A 20,448-nucleotide genomic window follows, 5' to 3' on the forward strand; every position below is an offset into this window, starting at 1 on the left:
GAACAATTCTGCACCTTGAGATTTCGTTCAGTGGCAGTGTAGTAAGTAGTCTGACCGTTATGTTGCAAGATGGAAAGTAAGTACATGGAGGTCAGGGTGGTGGATGGACATGCAGTGCATCAGACTTTCATGCAAGAGGACTTGTCACAGACCTACAATGAACATTTGCCTTTTTAATAACCAAAACAATCTTTCCCATGCCTTCACCATCATTTATTTGCAATCACCACAATTTTTTTCTAATCTTTAGCAAATTTATTGTGTCCCGATGGCCATTGGAGACATGGAGTCCAGGTGGGCCTTGTTGAGGTTGTGCGTAGAAGGTCACCTGTGCCCGATGTGGTGGAAACCAAAGAATCTGCTAGTGGACATCAGTGGTGAAAAAGACCATTTAGTTGAAGAAAGAGTCTTTTCAAGCTCAATCAGGAGACTCCAGAAACACCAGCAGGACTGCGGCGTCTGTGGTCGCTGGGGCAAAAACTGTGTGGGTGGAGTTTGGGGTAGGCCCTGGAGAAGGACTTTCAGTCAAGGTTCTGACAGATAATCAGACAGCTCAGGAGAGGGAGGCAGAGCTTAGCCCAGGCTGTTTCCAGCTGAAGAGGAGAACTGTTGACTCAGACTGAGGACATTAGATAGATAGAGATAGATAGACAGATAGTGGAGGAAACACTTAAAGGAACTCCTGAACCAGACAGATATGCCTTCTATAGAGGAGGCAGAGCTTGAAGGATCATGGGAGGCCTTGTCCATTTCTGCACAAAGTCCTTTTATCCAGTCTCTACATATCAGTCATTATTCATAACATGAGCTTGATTTGTAGTCTCATAATACATAATGCTTGTAATCAGTTGCGCTTTGGTTGGTTCAGTTATTGATCACTAATAGCCAGTTTGAGAGTGTTCCTCATTTATTATTAGACATGGTTATCTTTGTCAGTACAGCCTATGTTTGACCATGCATCATATCATGGCTCATCTTGTATTGTTAATAAATAAATAAATATCTACATACACCCCACAATGACTTGTTTGTGTACTTAAATCTTTTAATATCAGAGTCCCTTAAGTTTTATATTAACTTATAACTTAGTTATATTTGACTATGCATCATAGTTTCTTGTATTGTAAATAAATCTCTACGGAAGTGAAAAAGTGAAAAATGTCTATCGTAGTTTGTTCAGAATCTAAGGTAACAGTTCCAAATGGCTTGTTTTGTTTGACCTACAGTCCAAAACCCAAAAGATAATTAGATTACTGTGAAATGAAACTGAGAAAAGCAACAAATTATCCTACTGGAGAAGCTGGAATCATCAACACAGTTGATGGGTGAATTACCATTGCAGTTCCAGTGGTTTTGTAGCTATTATGGCACCGGTTTATTGATACTTTAACAATTCTGTCAATTAAGTTAGAGATATGTTAGAAATTTCTGATATCTCCAAACCCAGAAACACAAAACTGACATTAACATGTTTGTTTTTTACTTCGTTGCTCGTACAGCCTGAACACTATGACAAGAATCTGAGAGAAAAACAAAAACTGTCACTTGTTTCTTGATTCATGAAGCTTAACTCTGCTCAATACCAGCTAATTTAGCAAAATATATTTTATTTCTAATCTCCTGTCATGTTTAACTTACATCAAAGGTGTTTGTGTACTATGAACATAACAGCACAATAGGAATTAAAACTTGAATTTCTAATAATCACATACAATGTTTATGTGCAATCCTTATTTACACAAATGCTACGAGCAGTCAGAGGCAGGTGTAGATTTTGTTAATAACTACGAACAGATTGGAGCTACTAATATATTGATGAATGCCAAAATATACAGAAATTCCTTCTGCTCACATTTTATCAATGAGACCTGCAGACTTTGTGGTGGTTTTGGGTCTCTGTCATTATTATGTATCTTTTTGGCTTTTTTTGTCTGTTTGTAGTTGTTTTGTGTCTCTGTGAGGTCATTTTGATTATCCTTGTGTTTGTTTTGCCTGTTTTTTTTTTCAGTTCCTTTGAATTATTCCCTATTTTGAATTATTTGTAATATGCAGAACTATTACAGAGAAGCAGTAGTTGGCAATGAAACAATTCTTCAACAATGCTCATTAAATATATGTAAGAAGAAAATTACGCGCATCAACAATAAGAATCTAAGACCTAAAATAGAGCAGAAGTTAAAATTTCCAGATAAAATCTAATTTGTTTATTTGTGGGAGACAGTAATTGGGAAATTATTAACCTGTAAAGAAGAATGCAGTAAATGTATATGTGTTATGAAAAGTTATTAATATATAGACAGTCAACTGGACTGACTTTAAAGGAGATGTATCATCATCATTTCTCTCTGACAGGAAGATGCAGCCAAACTAACAGATTAGGTTACCATGGGAACCACAGAGTGTGCTTTGACTGTTGCGAAACTCTTAATAATTTTTAATCTTATCACATAGAGGCATCCAGTTTTCAGCCATCCTTGCAGAGGGCCTACAGGCACAGAGTTCTGACACAAGCTGTAGAAATCGTGCACAGAGTGGTCTAAAGTACCTTAACCCTTTCAGTCTCAGACTAAAAACTGTATTGTATTACTTCCATTTATCAGCCTCTATAAAGTCTCTCATCAGCTTCATGTGTGGATGATTTGCACATACTGACAGCTACTCTCTGGATTTAAAATGGATACACACACACATAGAATTTGGGTTTGCTTTGAAAGACAGTGATAAAATGCATTTCATAAATTATAAAAATTTATACTGTGAACTCAGAAATATGAGAAGGACAATGAAGAACTAATGGTCACATAAATTCAGTGAACTCACCCTTTAATCTGTGGTTTATCAGTTCTGTGAAGTTGCTCAACAGTTGGCTGATGATTCGACAAAAGAAGAGACATAAATAGCAGAGAACAGATGACGAGTCCAACAGACAAGAAGAGACAGACGGTCCACCTGGACATGGATCCCCTGCTGATGGTGCTGCTGTTGCTGTGGAGCTCAGGTAAGACTGTGTTTTTATGATGAATGTGTGAAAGATGCAAAACCTGAGTGTTACAATATTGAATTAGAGTCACAGTTCTGTATTTGAAACAAAAACTCCATCCATTTTCTGTAACTGCTTATCTTCTTTAAGGTCGCAAGTGTCCTGGATCCAATTCCAGATGACTTAGGGCAAGAGACAGGGTGCATTCAAAACCTCAGTGTAAAAAGTTTAATTAAACTACTGTATGTTGTAAAGTCTTGAAGGCTGCATTTTCAAATGCATCTCTGCTCTCATCTATAACTGCTTGAATATAATGGATCGGGGGCCTCATTTATAAAGCTTGCTTACGCACAAAACAGAGCTTGAAAGTGGCGTACGCCACTTACCACGCAAAGGTTGTGATTGATAAAAATAAACTTGGCGGGAGAATGTGCGCACCTGTAAGCAAACTCTGAGTCATGCGTGCCCACATTTTGGAGACACTGGGAAGTGACGACACAGACGGCGAGGTGGAGAAGTGGAGTCAGATTTTTATTGATGTCTCACACAAATTTAATGTCACGCTATATCCATCTTAGATCCACGTTATCACTGAAATTAAATCTAGCAGCCTTATTTTGCGCTTGGAGTGAGTGATAATTGTTTCATAAATACGTTGTAAAATCCAACTCAAATCCTGAATTGAAATTCTTTCTAAATACGTATTTAATCCGCACTGCCTCTAACGTCTCGTTGTCCACTCTGTGAGCGCAGGAGGGGGAGAGGATGGCGCGACTGCATGGAATATATTTATTTATTTAGCTAAATATTTCCAGTGCATTCATCATGTCTCGAAATACAGCCATTAAGCACAACCGTTACACTCATTTCATCAGCCCTACTTAGACATGTGCTGTTCATGGCAAAACCGGCATGAAGAAACGTGTTCGCCTATTACACTTTCATCTTTGAATTATATTTCAAATTACACGTTGTATTTTGGGACAGGGATACCACTGGTTCATGCTGTAATTCAGGCCGGGTGTCTGATCAGACTAATTGCATTAAACATATAAATACTGCGGTGACCCTCGTGTGCAATTGTGCAAGATGGCACTGGCACATACTCCTTTCTGCCTCCACCTTTCATGAATGTGATTCTTTATGTCGCACATCAATGTCAAACATCCTCAAATTTAAAAGCAACACATTAACTACATGTTGGTAAAGGAGCAGAAATATTTGGTCTACCTTTAGATTAGACCACCTTTTTTTTTGTTCTGTCACTGTCGTGCAGTCCCACAGACACAGCTGACAGCATCAGCAGCGTTGATGTGTTGCCACTTTTTTTCGCTTTCTTTTATTAGTGATCCCGCTGCTGTGAACACTCGCATGCCGGCTTATTTATATGCAGATCGCATTCATGAAGTGATTTGCATGACCATTTATGGTTGAACTAGGGCGTGTAAAGGGCGGAATATGAGGCGGATCTGGGTGCGCACAACTCCTGGAGGTCTGTGATTTATAAAGAGAACACTGCGTGCAAGTGTGCATGCGCACGGTTTTATAAATCAGATTATTTTTTGGCGCACGCCATTTTCAGCTTTTGGGGGCACGTCAACTTTTAGTATGAATCCTAAGCACTCTTTCATAAATGAGGCCCCAGGCCTTTAAGTATTATCTGAGTATCATTCAAAGTTGGTTAAAAAGTATTGCTGTTTTATTTTGTAAGTTTGAATACCCTTAATTGTCATTGTAGCAGATAAAAGTCTGATCTAATATTCTCCAGTTTAATGGTTTTTTTTATTTTTTCCTTATAAATTGAATTTTGATGCACTTTTCTGAGTTAAGCAAATTTTAACTTTATTAATTATCCCAGTAGACATTTGGTTTGCATTTAGGCTTTAATGCATGTGTCACAAACATACTCTGATGAATGATAAACAGCAACAACCAATAAGTAGTATAAGTAGTATAGTTAAAAATGAATACACACACTCTCGTTGTCAGTGCTTTGTGTGGCCCATTATCTTTGAGGTCTCTGTGAGGACCACCACTTCCACTGGAGCTATAATGGAGCAAAAAAACAAATCAGGTGGTAACAGAGTGTGAGAATCTCTATTACTCATTCAGAGTTTTTTTTTTTTTTCTTTTTTTTTTTTTTACTGCTTTCGTTGTGGAGACAAGACAAACTGTCCTCACAAGTAAAAACAAGGTTTGGGCCACACAAGGCTACAAAGACAAGAACAAAGATACACTCTTTCAGTACCACAAGGGTTTAGTAATGTTATCACACAGGATTTCTGGATTTAAAATTTGCTGTTGTACTGCATTATCTTTATAAGAGCTGGTCAGTAGATTTACTCTGTATGGACATTTGGAAGATTTAAAATGTCTACATTAAAACAAATCCAAATAAGGAAAATACAACACACACTGAGACATGTTTTATTTGTATACATTTATTGTGTTGTCACACACTGAAAACATTTCATTAGTGTTTTAAAGACACAGTTCTGTTACTTTTCCGATTGTGCTGCTACCACTATGGTGGTCACATGTATGAAAAAACTCAAATCAATATGCTGCTTCATATTCATGTTTCTTCTCTGATTTTCTCCTCAGGACTCCAGGCTGAAGGAAAACACAAATCAACTGGTAAACAGAGACCATTAACACTTTCCATGCCAGAGTATTATTTTCCAGCCACCGCCAGCATTTTTGATCATACTCACTAATTTTTCAAAACCCACAAAATAATTTCTTTTATGAATATGTAAACTGTATATCCATGACACTAAAGAAGAGGCCTTCTAGTTTTTTTTTTTTTTTTATCAACACTTGAATTTCTTTATTCTCATCAAAAAAAACAAACATTTCGGACAAAAAGTTGAGAAAATTTTGAACAAAGAGTAATTTTCAGGATAAAACCAATTTCACATTTATATTCTTTTGTTTTTTCTCATGTCCTTAGGTCAGTTTGAACTGTATAAATGAAAGTAATAGTAATAATAATGAAAACAATATTCTCTTTGAGGTGTAGCAGCGGAACACACCACGTTCAGTGATCGCTCAGTGTTCTATTGTCTCTGTCTCCTCTGTGGTTGTCTTGTCCTTGTGTCACTGTCACCATCATGGACATCCCGTTTCGTCCCACCAAACTCGTTTGCTTCTTCGTCCAAATCGGATTCAGAATATTGATCAAAACAGGAAATGTCAGAGTCTGAGTTCATCAACATCTCCACGGCTTGCACAACAAAAAGAAAAGAAAGAAAGTCAGATTAAATATTCCTGCCACAACAATTTTAAGACCTTTGAGGTCTTTGGGGATTCACATGATTATACATGAACGCGCAGCCGGACCGGCTTGTAAACAATGGGCTGGAGATCAACACAGAGAGAGGGTGTGTGAAGTCATGCTATACTCCAGATGAAATTACACCTCTAGTTCTTCACATAGCAATTTTTTAATTCCTTCAATCTAGAAATGATGAATTTCGCTTATTGCTCCTTTAAAAATCAAGTTTCCCCATTTTTCTTAGCTATCCAAGCAGAGCAGCTACAAGCACAGAATTTTGACACAAATGCAGAAATTATGCAATGGTTCCCAACTGGTGGGTCGCAGTCCAAGTGGGTCGAGGTCCATTCTAAATGGACTGCAAGTGACACGCAGTTGGAAATAAACACACTTTATTTTGAGGTACAACAAATTTCCCAGTCATAGCTTTTATTTTGAAGTGCTGTTTCCTGCTCTACAGCGAGTGAATAACAGACAGCTACTTAATAGAGACAGCAAACTCCAGATACAACGTCCAAGGTACCCTGGGTGTGCTGGTTGTTGACATTCTGGGACACTGTGTCAAGTTCTGCCTGTTACATGTCTCTTTTTTTTTTAATTACACTTTTTACAGGAAATGTACAGTTTGCATACAGTCTCTTTCAAAGTAAACGCACTACATTGGTACAACACTGCCAATTGAAGTTTTATTCCTTCAACAACAAAAGCACATGGTTGGGTTTAGGAAAAAAGAACAGGGTTTACAATCTTACAGGAAGTGAACACCGGCCTCCTGGGTGGAAGGCGGTGGTTGTTGATTTGTTGGTGCTGACATCGGGTGTTGGCAGGGAAGGGTAAAATAGTCGTAATAACCAATAAATAACAGGCAACTGTTCAGTGATCTCTTTTCAGCTTTATTAAGTATAATTAAAATGTGATGCTCTCGTGTCAACTGGATCATAATAACTCACGAGGAGGGGTTATAAACAGTCATGGTAGCTTGGGTTGAATCTATATGCTAAAAAATAACTTATTAAGCTGGCTGACTCTGAAGTAAGCTTTTGATCCCCTTTTGTTGAAATTGTAAATATTGTATATGTGTACTGTGAACTCACAGAAGTATGAGAAGGACATTGACTAAGAACCAATGGTCACATGAATTCAGTGACCTGCTCCGCCACGTACTCTGATGAACAATAAACAGCGACAATCAATAGGCAAGGAAATAAAAGCAAGAAAATATACACTATATTTAAACACACACACACACACACACACACACACACACAAACACTTGTTTTCAGTACTTTGTGTGGCCCATGATATTTGAGTTCTTTGAGAGGGCCACCACGTCCACTGGAGCTATAAGGGAGCAGAAAACAAACCAGGTGGAAGTAGACAGGGCGAATCTCACTTCAGAAAGTTCAAAATAAGCTTCCCTCTGCTATAGTTGAAGGGACCGTCATTAATGTCCCCACAGAAAGGGTGTTTCACTAAGGTTTGGTCCACACAAGGATACAAAGACAAGCTGCATACACACACACTCTTTAAATAGCACAGTTGTTCAGTGATGTCATCACACGGGATATCTCGGTGTTGAAGTTTGCTTTGTTACATTTACCCTTTAAGAACTGTACTGCAAAGCTAGTTCAACATACACTTTAAAGAAATAACTGCTACTACTCTGTATTTGGCTCCTCCCACAGTTATGTTCAGAGGTATGAAAATATGACCCAAGTTTTAATAAACCATAGTTTTCCTTTCCAAACTGGTTTTAGTTTTGCAAAGCAGTGGTACACACATGATTCCAGAGTGAGTTCATACAGTTATCTGTTTTTTTCTCTGAGATGAGCCTGAAAATGTTTGTTTAGTTCACAGCTCTGCTCCAATCAAAATGCTGCTTTACAGTTAGGTTTCTTCTCTGATTTTCTCCTCAGGACTCTGGGCTGAAGGAAAACGCAACTCAACAGGTAAACAGAAAACAAAGATAATGAAGTGGATGGATGGGTCAACAAGGTGTCTCCAGCTGTTTTGTGTTTGACAGGACAATTATTTTGCTCTAACCAATCAGCAGTGACTCGAATATGCATCCCGTCAAGCTTTTACTCTGGGGGTGATATGCACAATTCCTTTAGTGTTTAGGATCTTGCCTGCAGTGTTTTTGTAGTTGTTTGATCAGGCTCTCAGGACAGCCTGTAAACAGAGCTTCACAGTAATCAAGAGAAGGTAAATAGTGTGAATAACGTTTCCCAGGTGTCCAAGGAGAGAAATGGTGTAACCTCGTCAGTGTCCTTATAAGTGGTGAAGGGCCACTTTACCAAATGTGTGCTTCAAAAGTTAAACAAATATAAAAAGATTTGTTCCCAGATTAGTGACTATGGAAGTAGAAGAGCTGTAAGATGTGAAATGAGGATCTTTCTCTTGTCCTGTTTTATGATGACCAAAATCTCAATTTGTCCCATTTTAAATGCAGAAATAAATTAACAAGACAGCTGATAGCTGATCTGCTGAAGCAGAGATATAGAGCTGTGTGTCATCTGCAAAGAAATAAACTGATTCCATTACAGACAGAGAAGAATGGAGCCCAATACTAAACCTTGGAACAGACCTCAAGAAATACTTTTCTGCCATTTACTTTTCATCTAGTGCTGTTCTCAGGTCACATTTACATGTACAGTATTTTGGTTTATGGCCAAATACCTGGACTTTGTCATTAGTGCTAGGCAGTAAATGTGAGTATGCTAAAATGCTAAACTAAGACGGTGAACATTTTATTTTGTATATCTGCTACACATTAGCATGTTAGCATTGACATCATGTCAGTATGGTAGTATCACTGTGCTTGAATACAGCCTCTCAGAGCTGCTAACATGGCTGTTAGTCTTACGTCTATGTTTAATCTTCTTCTAATCTTTTGCAGAATGTATCCCACAACCCTTTGTTTTCCTTCAGGTGCTCACTGTGAAACCACAGCCAAGGCTGACATCATGTTATTGGTGGACGGCTCCGGGAGCATTGGTCTCCACAGTTTTAATTTCTTAAGGTCTTTTCTTGCTAGACTAGTCAGCGTCTTCAATATCGGCCCAGACAGAGTCCAGATTGGTAATATTCTTACTTTTTCTTCTTCTGTTTATACTACCACTCTTTGCACTATGTTTGGACAACTATTATTAGTTTTATTATCTCAAGATTTCACACCATAATGTAAAAATATTTAAATACAGGTACAAGTGCTGTATTCAAGATCTTAATCAAAGCAAATGAAAGAAATGACAAAATCTAAAACATGAAAACTTGGGTGTTAAAGGGCCAGTGTGTAAAATGGGTTGACAACAGTGACATCAGTGGTCAAATTCTAGATTGCAGGGCTTACTCGCTCACCCCTCCCGTCGGGTAAATGACGGTGGCCTCGTATGACCAAAAGCCTTGCGCAGACATGAGTTTTTCAGGAGTAGGTCTATCTAGCGACGAGGTGAATATTTATTTAGAAATCTAAACCATGTTAGGATATTGTAATGAATCACTCACGAGCAGGAGACCAGAGTAGCATTCGGGGAAAAGGCCCGTTTATTTGAGCACTCCAAAAACTCCGGTAACACTCCAGGGGGTGGCACGTAAAAGACTCCATCCCAAACTCTGACTCTTCTAGCGTAACACACACACTTCATACACACATACTCACTTACAGTACCCAGCGGGGCAGCCCTCCCCTCTTTGCTCCACCAATCTCCAGCCCGCACACTGACTGACAGCTTACCATCCTCACCACTGCAGTAAATGTTTGGTTATAATGTCAATGTTCTGTGAGTTAATGGCATGTTTGGGATTGAATGAGTATAGGTAGGGGGGAGGGGGGTGCGGGTGTGACGGGGAAGAGGGCTGTGTGAGTGCGCTTGCTGGTGTGTGTATGAGCGAGCTGGAGGAGAGAGCAGCAATGCACAGTTGGAGTTACAGCTAAGTTGATGTTTGTTGGTTGTTTTGGCGTTGTTACGGCCAACAGTAACCTGTACTGTTCAGTAATAAACGGTGGTTTTAGCTGTACTGAATCCAATCAGCAGGGTACATAGGAGTAACGTTACTGCTATCCTATTGTCTGTTATTGACATAAGACTAAAATTTTCAGTACGTCCTGCGCCGTGATCTGCGGAGGGATACACCAGTGAGCAGGCACAGGCACAGACGTAGCCTATAAACAAAACTCAGCTGTTTATTTAGCCTAGCAATATCTCCGGACTATAGTAGCTGCAATGGACGACTTTGAATGCGATTTTGAAGAGTTTCTTGTCGCGGACACAGACCCAGAGCCATACCTGTTTGAGCAGGAGCATACAGATGAGGAACTGCAGCTGCTGCTACTCGCGTCCATTCTCACCCACACCCGTTCACACTGTGCGGAATTGGAACACAACAACACGAAATTCCGCACCGCGTCTGTACCGCACCTGTGTGTATGGTTTAAACGCGGAAAAGCGCTGTGTGAATATTCCACAAATTCGTCCCGCATTTCCGCATCACGGCAGTGAGAATGAACCTTAACAATAGAAATTTACAGAGTGATTTCTAATGATGTTACCTAAAGGAAGCATATATAGAGTAAATAGGATTGGTCCGAGCACAGAACCTTGTGGAACTCCAAAACAAACTTTAGTACGTAAGGATGATTCATCATGAACATGAACAAACTGAAAACAATCAGCTAAATAAGATTTAAACCAGCTTAGTGCATAACCTTTGAGGCCAATTAAGTGATCCAGTCTCTGTAGCAGAATTTGATGGTCAATTGTGTCAAACGCCGCACTAAGATCTAATAAAACAAGTACAGAGACAAGTCCTTTGTCTGAAGCAATCAGAAGGTCATTTGTAATTTTAACTAGTGCTGTCTCAGTGCTATGATGCACTCTAAATCCTGACTGAAATTCCTCAGATAAATTATTATCATGGAGAAAATCACACAGCTGGTCTGTGACTACTTTCTCAAGGATCTTTGACATAAAGGGAAGATTAGATATTGGTCTATAGTTGGCTAACACCTCTGGATCCAGGGTGGGCTTTTTTAGGAGAGGTTTAATTACAGCTACCTTAAAAGACTGTGGTACATACGTAGCCTGTTAATAAGAATATATTGATCATATCATATCATATCATATCTCAGGTGTGAAAGAATCCTAACACAACTGAGTCAGATATTACATCAGTTTCACTTCCTTTTTCTTTGCTTCGTTTTTATTTTTGTTATTAATTCTTTTTAAATCTTCCAAACAACGCACACAAACAAAAAACACTTAACGTCAACAACAAAAATTATGAAGCAAAATAATAATCATAAATCAAATAAGGAAAAGATAGGATGATAACATGAGCGGTCAAGCTGGCTTTATGTAAGAATTTAGTCATTTGTTCCATCTGGTCATTTGCAAATTTGTACAGGCATTTGAGAGTTCAAGATACATGTATACAGTACAGGCCAAAAGTTTGGACACACCTTCTCATTCAATGCGTTTTCTTTATTTTCATGACTATTTACATTGTAGATTCTCACTGAAGGCATCAAAACTATGAATGAACACATGTGGAGTTATGTACTTAACAAAAAAAGGTAAAATAACTGAAAACATGTTTTATATTCTAGTTTCTTCAAAATAGCCACCCTTTGCTCTGATTACTGCTTTGCACACTCTTGGCATTCTCTCCATGAGCTTCAAGAGCTAGTCACCTGAAATGGTTTCCACTTCACAGGTGTGCCTTATCAGAGTTAATTAGTGGAATTTCTTGCTTTATCAATGGGGTTGGGACCATCAGTTGTGTTGTGCAGAAGTCAGGTTAATACACAGCCGACAGCCCTATTGGACAACTGTTAAAATTCATATTATGGCAAGAACCAATCAGCTAACTAAAGAAAAACCAGTGGCCATCATTACTTTAAGAAATGAAGGTCAGTCAGTCCGGAAAATTGCAAAAACTTTAAATGTGTCCCCAAGCGGAGTCGCAAAAACCATCAAGCGCTACAACGAAACTGGCACACATGAGGACCGACCCAGGAAAGGAAGACCAAGAGTCACCTCTGCTTCTGAGGATAAGTTCATCCGAGTCACCAGCCTCAGAAATCGCAAGTTAACAGCAGCTCAGATCAGAGATCAGAGACCACAGCCTGGAGGTGTGTTTGGGGTCATTGTCCTGTTGAAAAATAAATGATCGTCCAACTAAACGCAAACCGGATGGGATGGCATGTCGCTGCAGGATGCTGTGGTAGCCATGCTGGTTCAGTGTGCCTTCAATTTTGAATAAATCCCCAACAGTGTCACCAGCAAAACACCCCCACACCATCACACCTCCTCCTCCATGCTTCACAGTGGAACCAGGCATGTGGAATCCATCCGTTCACCTTTTCTGCGTCTCACAAAGACACGGCGGTTGGAACCAAAGATCTCAAATTTGGACTCATCAGACCAAAGCACAGATTTCCACTGGTCTAATGTCCATTCCTTGTGTTTCTTGGCCCAAACAAATCTCTTCTTCTTGTTGCCTCTCCTTAGCAGTGGTTTCCTAGCAGCTATTTGACCGTGAAGGCCTGATTGGCGCAGTCTCCTCTTAACACTTGTTCTAGAGATGGGTCTGCTGCTAGAACTCTGTGTGGCATTCATCTGCTCTCTGATCTGAGCTGCTGTTAACTTGCGATTTCTGAGGCTGGTGACTCGGATGAACTTATCCTCAGAAGCAGAGGTGACTCTTGGTCTTCCTTTCCTGGGTCGGTCCTCATGTGTGCCAGTTTCGTTGTAGCGCTTGATGGTTTTTGCGACTCCACTTGGGGACACATTTAAAGTTTTTGCAATTTTCCGGACTGACTGACCTTCATTTCTTAAAGTAATGATGGCCACTGGTTTTTCTTTAGTTAGCTGATTGGTTCTTGCCATAATATGAATTTTAACAGTTGTCCAATAGGGCTGTCGGCTGTGTATTAACCTGACTTCTGCACAACACAACTGATGGTCCCAACCCCATTGATAAAGCAAGAAATTCCACTAATTAACCCTGATAAGGCACACCTGTGAAGTGGAAACCATTTCAGGTGACTACCTCTTGAAGCTCATGGAGAGAATGCCAAGAGTGTGCAAAGCAGTAATCAGAGCAAAGGGTGGTTATTTTGAAGAAACTAGAATATAAAACATGTTTTCAGTTATTTCACCTTTTTTTGTTAAGTACATAACTCCACATGTGTTCATTCATAGTTTTGATGCCTTCAGTGAGAATCTACAATGTAAATAGTCATGAAAATAAAGAAAACGCATTGAATGAGAAGGTGTGCCCAAACTTTTGGCCTGTACTGTATGTGTGTGAGTGTTGGGGGTAATGATGATGACAAGACAACAACAATAATAAACAAACATCACATTTATAAAACTATGGTTGCATATTTTGATTACTGACATTATTATTAGATGATACAGTGTTCATCTTTCCTTAATTACTGCATGTTTCTTTTTTTTTTTGTAAAGAATACCTACTGTTATTATTGTTGTTGTTGTCATCATCATTTTAAAAGAAGGGCTGGGTCAGTCTTTTTCACATTGCTGTGTGTTTTCTGCAGGTCTGGTTCAGTACAGTGAAGACCCAAAGACTAAGTGGCACCTGAACACCCACCAGACCAAATATTCCCTGCTGATGAACACATACAATCTGCCATACAAAGGAGGAGGCACTATGACAGGTGATGTAAGAGGATGTCTAATCCATAGCAGCCTCACACTGTGAGGGACTTTGGGGTGGGACCAGAGGCTCCAGCTGAATATTAGCCCAAAATTGGAGTCAAATATATTTACTCTGTATTTGGGTCAATAAATGAATAAATACATTAAGCATTTATTAGGCTATATAAATGCTTAACCAACTTTAAATGCTTATATATATATAAATTTTATTTTATTTTATTTTATTTATTTTTTTTTTTTTAAGCAATATCACACGAGAGGGAGTGATGTTGTACTGTATATCATCACGGCTGTGATTCGGTCATAGGCACGAGGCAGCAGGCAATTACAGCCGTGACGATATACAGTGCAACATCACGACCTCAAGTGCTTAAACAGCAATGCTGAGTACGGAAATGTTAACAAAAGGTGATAAAATAAATTATTTAATTATGTTACGTAGCTCTGCGGAAAAAAAAAAAACAGTTCCCCCAGTCTGTTGCCAGGCAACGCAGCACACATGCCAGGAACTCACAAGCTACTTTGTATTTACATTGATCTGCAACTGTGTAACTTCGTCCAGTTCGGCTGATGAAATGTTGGCAAACCTGGATGTTGGCACGGCTGGATTCAGCTTCCACTCTCCCTCATCCTCATCAGTAATAATAATATCCATCTTCTTGGTGTAACGCTATAGTGTCAGTTTGCGAGTGTGACAGTTGGTTAATTAACCGTTGTGTTTATATTTATAACACCTGTGAGCGGAGTGATTTTACTGTTACATGTCCCAGTGATGTACTCTATATCAGCACTCATGGAATGCCTCTCGTCCAATCAAATTACTCGGTCGGAACTAACTGTTGTATATATATATATATATATATATATATATATATATATATATATATATTTAATTACCACAGAAGTAATTCGTCTCTGGCATGTCACCTTAGAACAAAACACCCCGCTGCATTGGGAGATACCTCTTATAATCTACCCTCGAGAGGAACCATCATGTCAAGACTGCGTTACTTTGTATGAGGACACTTGCCAAGCTGGCACACACTGCACGCAAGTACCTGTCAACCCCTGCAACCACAGTGCCCTGTGAGAGGTTTATCTCACTCTCAGGCCACATTATTCAAAAGAAGCGAGCTTCTTTATCTTCTGATAATGTAAACAAACTGGTCTGCCTCAGTAACTGGCTGAGTGCAAAGAAGGTATGAGCTAAATTGTCTCTATGGAGTGAAAAATGTTCAACATTCTGGACTTTCAGCAGCATCTTTCCGTGTTCTTTTATATATTTTGTTGGGAATCAACATATATTTACCTCACACGGTGGCACCAAATATGTTGGGGTTAAATTGGCTATCGGAAATAATTAATAATTATGATTAATAATTATGTTAAATAATGTGACTTAAATAACATTAAATCACCTCGTGGGGCACCATTCCCGTAAAGGGAAAAATGATAGCCAGTTAAAGATATCAGTCTCATAAAATAGGCTAAGCTATTAATTTGGAGTTTGATTAATAATTAAATTAATGACAACAACCAAAATTAACGGTAATGCCTGAAGGATTTTGGAGCCCCGTACACTGAAAAAAATGACTTTTTGGTGCACTAAACTCTATTAGAGTAACTGTCATAATTTCTACCTTGTATTTTAAGTGAGAACTAGAGTTTCTTTGGTAAAATTAAACATTTTATTAATGTAATACATGAATTATGGGGAAAGAGTAAGTTTTATTTTGGTTTTCCTCATACTATTTAAATGTTTAATAGTTGTATGTACATAAACCTAGAAATACTAAATAAACCTTACTCTAAAAGTATAGCATCTTTTGAATTTTGGCACGCATGCACGACGCACACGCACAGTACTCTCCACCAAAATACACAACAGGACGGTCAGAAGAAAGCCTCCGGACATTGTTAACGTTACGGGATCGCAGAGCAAGGTGTAACACGCACGACAGTCATTTTGCAGGTAAGTTATTACCTTTCTCTTTTAAATTTGTGATAATATATGGGTCCGCGTGTATTTTGATAGTGAAGTAGTGTTGCAAGGTAGCCTTTACTGGTACCAACGGTAGACCGCGGTACTAAAACACGTCGGTACATATGATATAATGTTGGAGTAACGTTACTGTAGTACTACGGTAGTACTACGGTAATGTTACCTCACGGAACCACTACTGTGGGATGAGTCCAATTGCAAGAGGGTGAGTGTCCATGCGCCATTGGCGCCGCTGCAGTGGTTTGTATCCAGTGACATTACAGATATTAGCTGAGCTATTGAGTATCTTTAAAGTCCATTCTCACTGAGGGCGAATATCCGCGCGGATTATTCTCGCAGAAAAATATTAAAGTTGATTTCATGGGTTCTTATGGAAGTTTGCACACCGGGGCGGAACTTTCGTGCAGTGAAAAACGTTTCCGCCCAGACTTTGACCCCCTGTGGAATTCGCCAGCGGAACTACAGAGCTGGGCCAATGAAATTGTTTGTTTATAGTTGCGCAGACCGGGAGAGTCCGAAATCCAGTCAGGCAGGACAGTATGGGGGAAAGGTTGATAACTTCACAGCACCCCGTCCTTTTTGATAAAAGACAGGATGATTTTATGAACAGTGAATTAAAGGACAACGTCTGGCAGTCCATTGTCCAGCTTGGTGGCTGCGGTGAGAGTGGTAAGTGCTAAAGAAAGTTGATGTTGACGCTTGTTAAACGTTAGCTAGCTAGCTCGCTGCTGCTGCTGCTCTCGTCCATGTTCATCCGCACCCGTTCACACTGCACGGACTTGGAACACAACAACGTGGAATTCCGCATCGCGTCCGTACCGCGCCTGTGTGTATGGTTTGCGCGAGGAAAAGCGCTGCGCGAATATTCCGCAAATCCGCATTTCCATATCACGGCAGTGAGAATGAACCAGCAGTGAAAGTTATTATTAATTTATTTTTACTCGTAGGCTATATTTGTTCATGCTACAGTGATTTGTTTTCCAGAGAGCTCTACGTGAGAGCATTTTACTGGCATTTGCGACTAAAAATAGTTTTGTGCGAGCAAAAGAAATCATTCAGGAGCACGATGTGCGGGTACAGATTTCAACCAGCAGCAGAAACGAAAGGCGAATCCTGCCGGTTGTGGGTTGAACAGGGGTCACAGACACGGACAGGAATACGTATTACAGAGGAGAGGAATACAGAGGAGAAACGAGCCGTTCACATTTCTCTCTTTGTGGCAGGTAACAATCCACAAACCTTGCAGCACTTCAGCGATTGTTCTTTACTTGTCAGGCGAGGAGGGTGGCTGGTTGATTTTTGGTTGATTTTTATTTTATTTATTTATTTTATTTTGATCCCCCCTATGTTAATCACTTATTGATGCTGTTTTTGAAGTATGAATAAGTCAATAAGTAATTTATTCCATTGAAATATCATTGATGTATTATAGAAAAGTGATTTATCTTTTATAAATGACAAAAGGCACATCTGCCTCATTTTTGCCCAATTTTGGTACCGTGACAACACTACATTGAAGTAACGTTAATTTAACTAGCAACAGGTCAGAGGCCTGTGAATTAATGTTAACTGTTATGCATTGAGAGTGATGGAGAGATACAGATGAATGAGAAAAGTTGTTTAAGTGTAAATAAAAACACCCCAGAATAAGCGGGCGATGGTGAGTAGCAGCTAGTTAGCATGGCTAGCATCGTTAGCATGGCTGTGCCATTTGGTGTTGTGCGGACCGATACTTTACATACCAAACGTGTCCGTTTTAGTATCGATACTCATAATAAAATGTCTATATTTTCACCAGTCTAAAATTGTAAGCCAAATAAATGTTTGTTTGCGTTGATCATTGTTTAAAAAAAGCATTTGCTTGTTCATTCCACCATTGGTATCTACAGGGTTGAAAACGCCCTATACAGAATTTACCCTCCCTTCAGACTATTTGGCTAATTATTGATGTACTTATGAATCTTTTGTCCATTCACATCAAGGAGGAATTCAGGAGAATAACTACAATTCCCCTGGAGCAAACCTTCATGTGCAAACTTGACCACTACACACCAAAACTTATTACACTGATGAAAGCCAAGGGAGGTGTCGTGGGGACCAAGATGAGGCTGTTCCTGGACAGACTGAGTCAGGTGTGCTTGTTTTGCTTGTTCATATTTTTTACAAGGAGATGGACCTACTTTTTCTCTCACTCACACACACATATACATGTATACAGCACAAACCTCACACTTGGTAGACTCAATGCCCCTGCATGCTCTGGCTCCATGCACGTAAATCGCAAGAGCTAACATATGCACTTGTGTCTTCATTTGACAGTTCATTGTGTATGTATAATGGTTATGTTCATGTTCTTAATCTGTTCACAGAAACAGAGCATTGGGATGAGATGTGAAACTGTTACCCGCAGCCTTATACTGTACCTTGGCGAGAAAGAAGAGGAACTTTTGAAGACTGCTTGGTATAGCATGATTTAATAATTTTAAAATAATTTTTACTGACACGGGTTAAGAATTTAATGTTATTTAAAGTTACAATGTGTAATTTACGTGGTTGTTTATTCGCAAATATCAACTATTGCTTTCATAAATATATATTTACTAAAGTGTAATGCAATTCACATACAAATGGAAGCTTTCTCATAGGCTTAGAATGATTTCTCTATATATACACAGGCAGGGCGCGGTCTGCTGGAGGATGCCCTCTCGCGACGCCATATTTTAATACAGTGGCCGAAAGGGATATACGCGCTTCGCCTTTCGCGTTTACCTTGAACTTGCCATCACTGGAGATGGAGAAGGTGAAGTTCAATCCTGGGTGCTTCTGCGTGAACCTGCTTTGTACTTTGATGATTCTGTCGCACTTTAAATGGAGGACAACACATATGTTTTGCCCCGTAAGAGGGAAACCACGCCACCAAATAAAAGAAGAAGATCAGATTAGCGAGGACGGGACAAAACGTGAGTGAATATCAGCGTTGCTTATTCCAGGTGGAAAAAACTCCTGTGGAAGAACACTCTGGAGACGTGTATTATATTATATTATAATCGTACCAACCTATATTTGCTGCACTGTGCCGTGACTATCACATAAAACATGGTATTTTAGCATTACTGTGCTAATGTTTGCTCATGTTACCAAAACAATTGGAAATAAAACACTCCTAACATAACGTTATATCTCACAAATAACCTATATGTCACTGCTAAGCTATAACATATTGTAGCGTCCACCAGGACGTGTGGAAAGGATGACGCAGCAACAATTTATTACTGAACAGTACAGGTTACTGTTGGCCGTAACTACGCCAAAACAACCAACAAACAAGAACTTAGCTGTAACTCAAACTGTGCACTCCTGCTCTCTCCTCCAGCTCGCTCATACACACACCAGCACCCACACTCACACAGTTCTCATCCCCGTCACACTCGCACTCTGCCCCCCTACCTATACTCATTCAATCCCAAACATGCCATTAACTCACAGAACATTGACATTATAACAGAACATTTACTGCAGGGTCGCTACAATATCGTAGCATGGTTTAGATTCCTAAATAAATATTCACCTCATCGTTAGATAGGCCTACTCCTGAAAAACACGTGGATGATGCCATCTCTGTCTGCGTAAGGCTTTTTGTCCTACGAGGCCACCGTCACTTACCCGACGGGAGGGGTGAGCGCAAGTGAGCACTGCAATCTAGAATTTGACCGCTGATGTCACTGTTACTCACCATTTTTACACACTGAGGCATTAATGTTCAAGTTAAGAGGAAAGCAGACAAAGGAAGAGATATTCTTGTGTTCATTCTTCCCTGATAATGAAGTAATTTTTAATGATTCATGCAATTCTATTATTTGTTTCTCAACAATTCTTTTTTGTTGTACATTGTATGCAGGAGGACAGCTGGAGTGATGTCAGTCACCACATCCTCAAATTACTCGTCGTCCATGGTGCTGATGACGATCCAGTCGATGTATCCATCCTTGTTGAAGGCCTGTGACTATTATTGACTAGTACTGACTGTGAAAGCTTGCTCACTGCTCATGGGACTGATTTATGCCCTGAACTGGCATACCCTCCCACTTTGCGCTACACTTTTGAAGTCTTTCAAAAACTCTTGCTGGAGCTGGGTGGAGTTAAACTGTCCCCAAAAGTAAACACCTTGAAGTTGAAGTTGCTTTCCTAAATGCATGTCATGACTTTGTCATCCTAGAGGAGAAAAATGTAACATTATGCTTGGACCCTTGTTGAGGATGTAGCATGATTTATTTATTATTTATTTCCAGTACAACAGCTCTACCATAAATTCTACTTTTATGAAGCATCTACATATTGACATTGTCATAAAGGTGATAATTTGACTTTATGTTTATTACTGAAGTTGTGGTGGATGGTGCTGGTCTACTGGAGTGCATTATATTGACAGTGTTCCTAATATTTTGCCCCCTTATGTATGTTAATGGAGTGGCCAAAATATTAGGAACACTTGTCAATATAATGC

At 39.5% G+C, this 20,448-nt stretch overlaps 1 protein-coding gene and 1 long non-coding RNA gene across 3 annotated transcripts in view; both read left to right on the forward strand.

Annotated features, from left to right (window-relative positions):
- Nucleotides 1-2,910: 2,910 nt before the first annotated feature.
- Nucleotides 2,911-20,448, forward strand: part of LOC125881296 (scavenger receptor cysteine-rich type 1 protein M130-like) — a 39,245-nt gene continuing 21,707 nt past the window's right edge. Inside the window, exons 1-5 of the mRNA XM_049564383.1 lie at nucleotides 2,911-2,998; nucleotides 5,585-5,617; nucleotides 8,174-8,206; nucleotides 9,189-9,338; nucleotides 13,822-13,941. Coding sequence (XP_049420340.1) covers nucleotides 2,911-2,998; nucleotides 5,585-5,617; nucleotides 8,174-8,206; nucleotides 9,189-9,338; nucleotides 13,822-13,941 — 424 coding nt within the window. The remainder of the gene's footprint in view (nucleotides 2,999-5,584; nucleotides 5,618-8,173; nucleotides 8,207-9,188; nucleotides 9,339-13,821; nucleotides 13,942-20,448) is intronic.
- On the forward strand, nucleotides 15,818-20,366 carry LOC125881042 (uncharacterized). 2 transcript variants are annotated; one of them, XR_007448190.1, is made up of 4 exons: nucleotides 15,818-15,914; nucleotides 17,927-18,076; nucleotides 18,314-18,405; nucleotides 19,843-20,366. It is a non-coding gene; the product is annotated as an uncharacterized LOC125881042 (long non-coding RNA). The 2 variants fall into 2 exon arrangements; XR_007448191.1 differs by lacking the exon at nucleotides 15,818-15,914 and adding an exon at nucleotides 16,244-16,613.

This window comes from Epinephelus fuscoguttatus, linkage group LG20 (assembly GCF_011397635.1).
Source record: "Epinephelus fuscoguttatus linkage group LG20, E.fuscoguttatus.final_Chr_v1".
NCBI lineage: Eukaryota > Metazoa > Chordata > Actinopteri > Perciformes > Serranidae > Epinephelus > Epinephelus fuscoguttatus.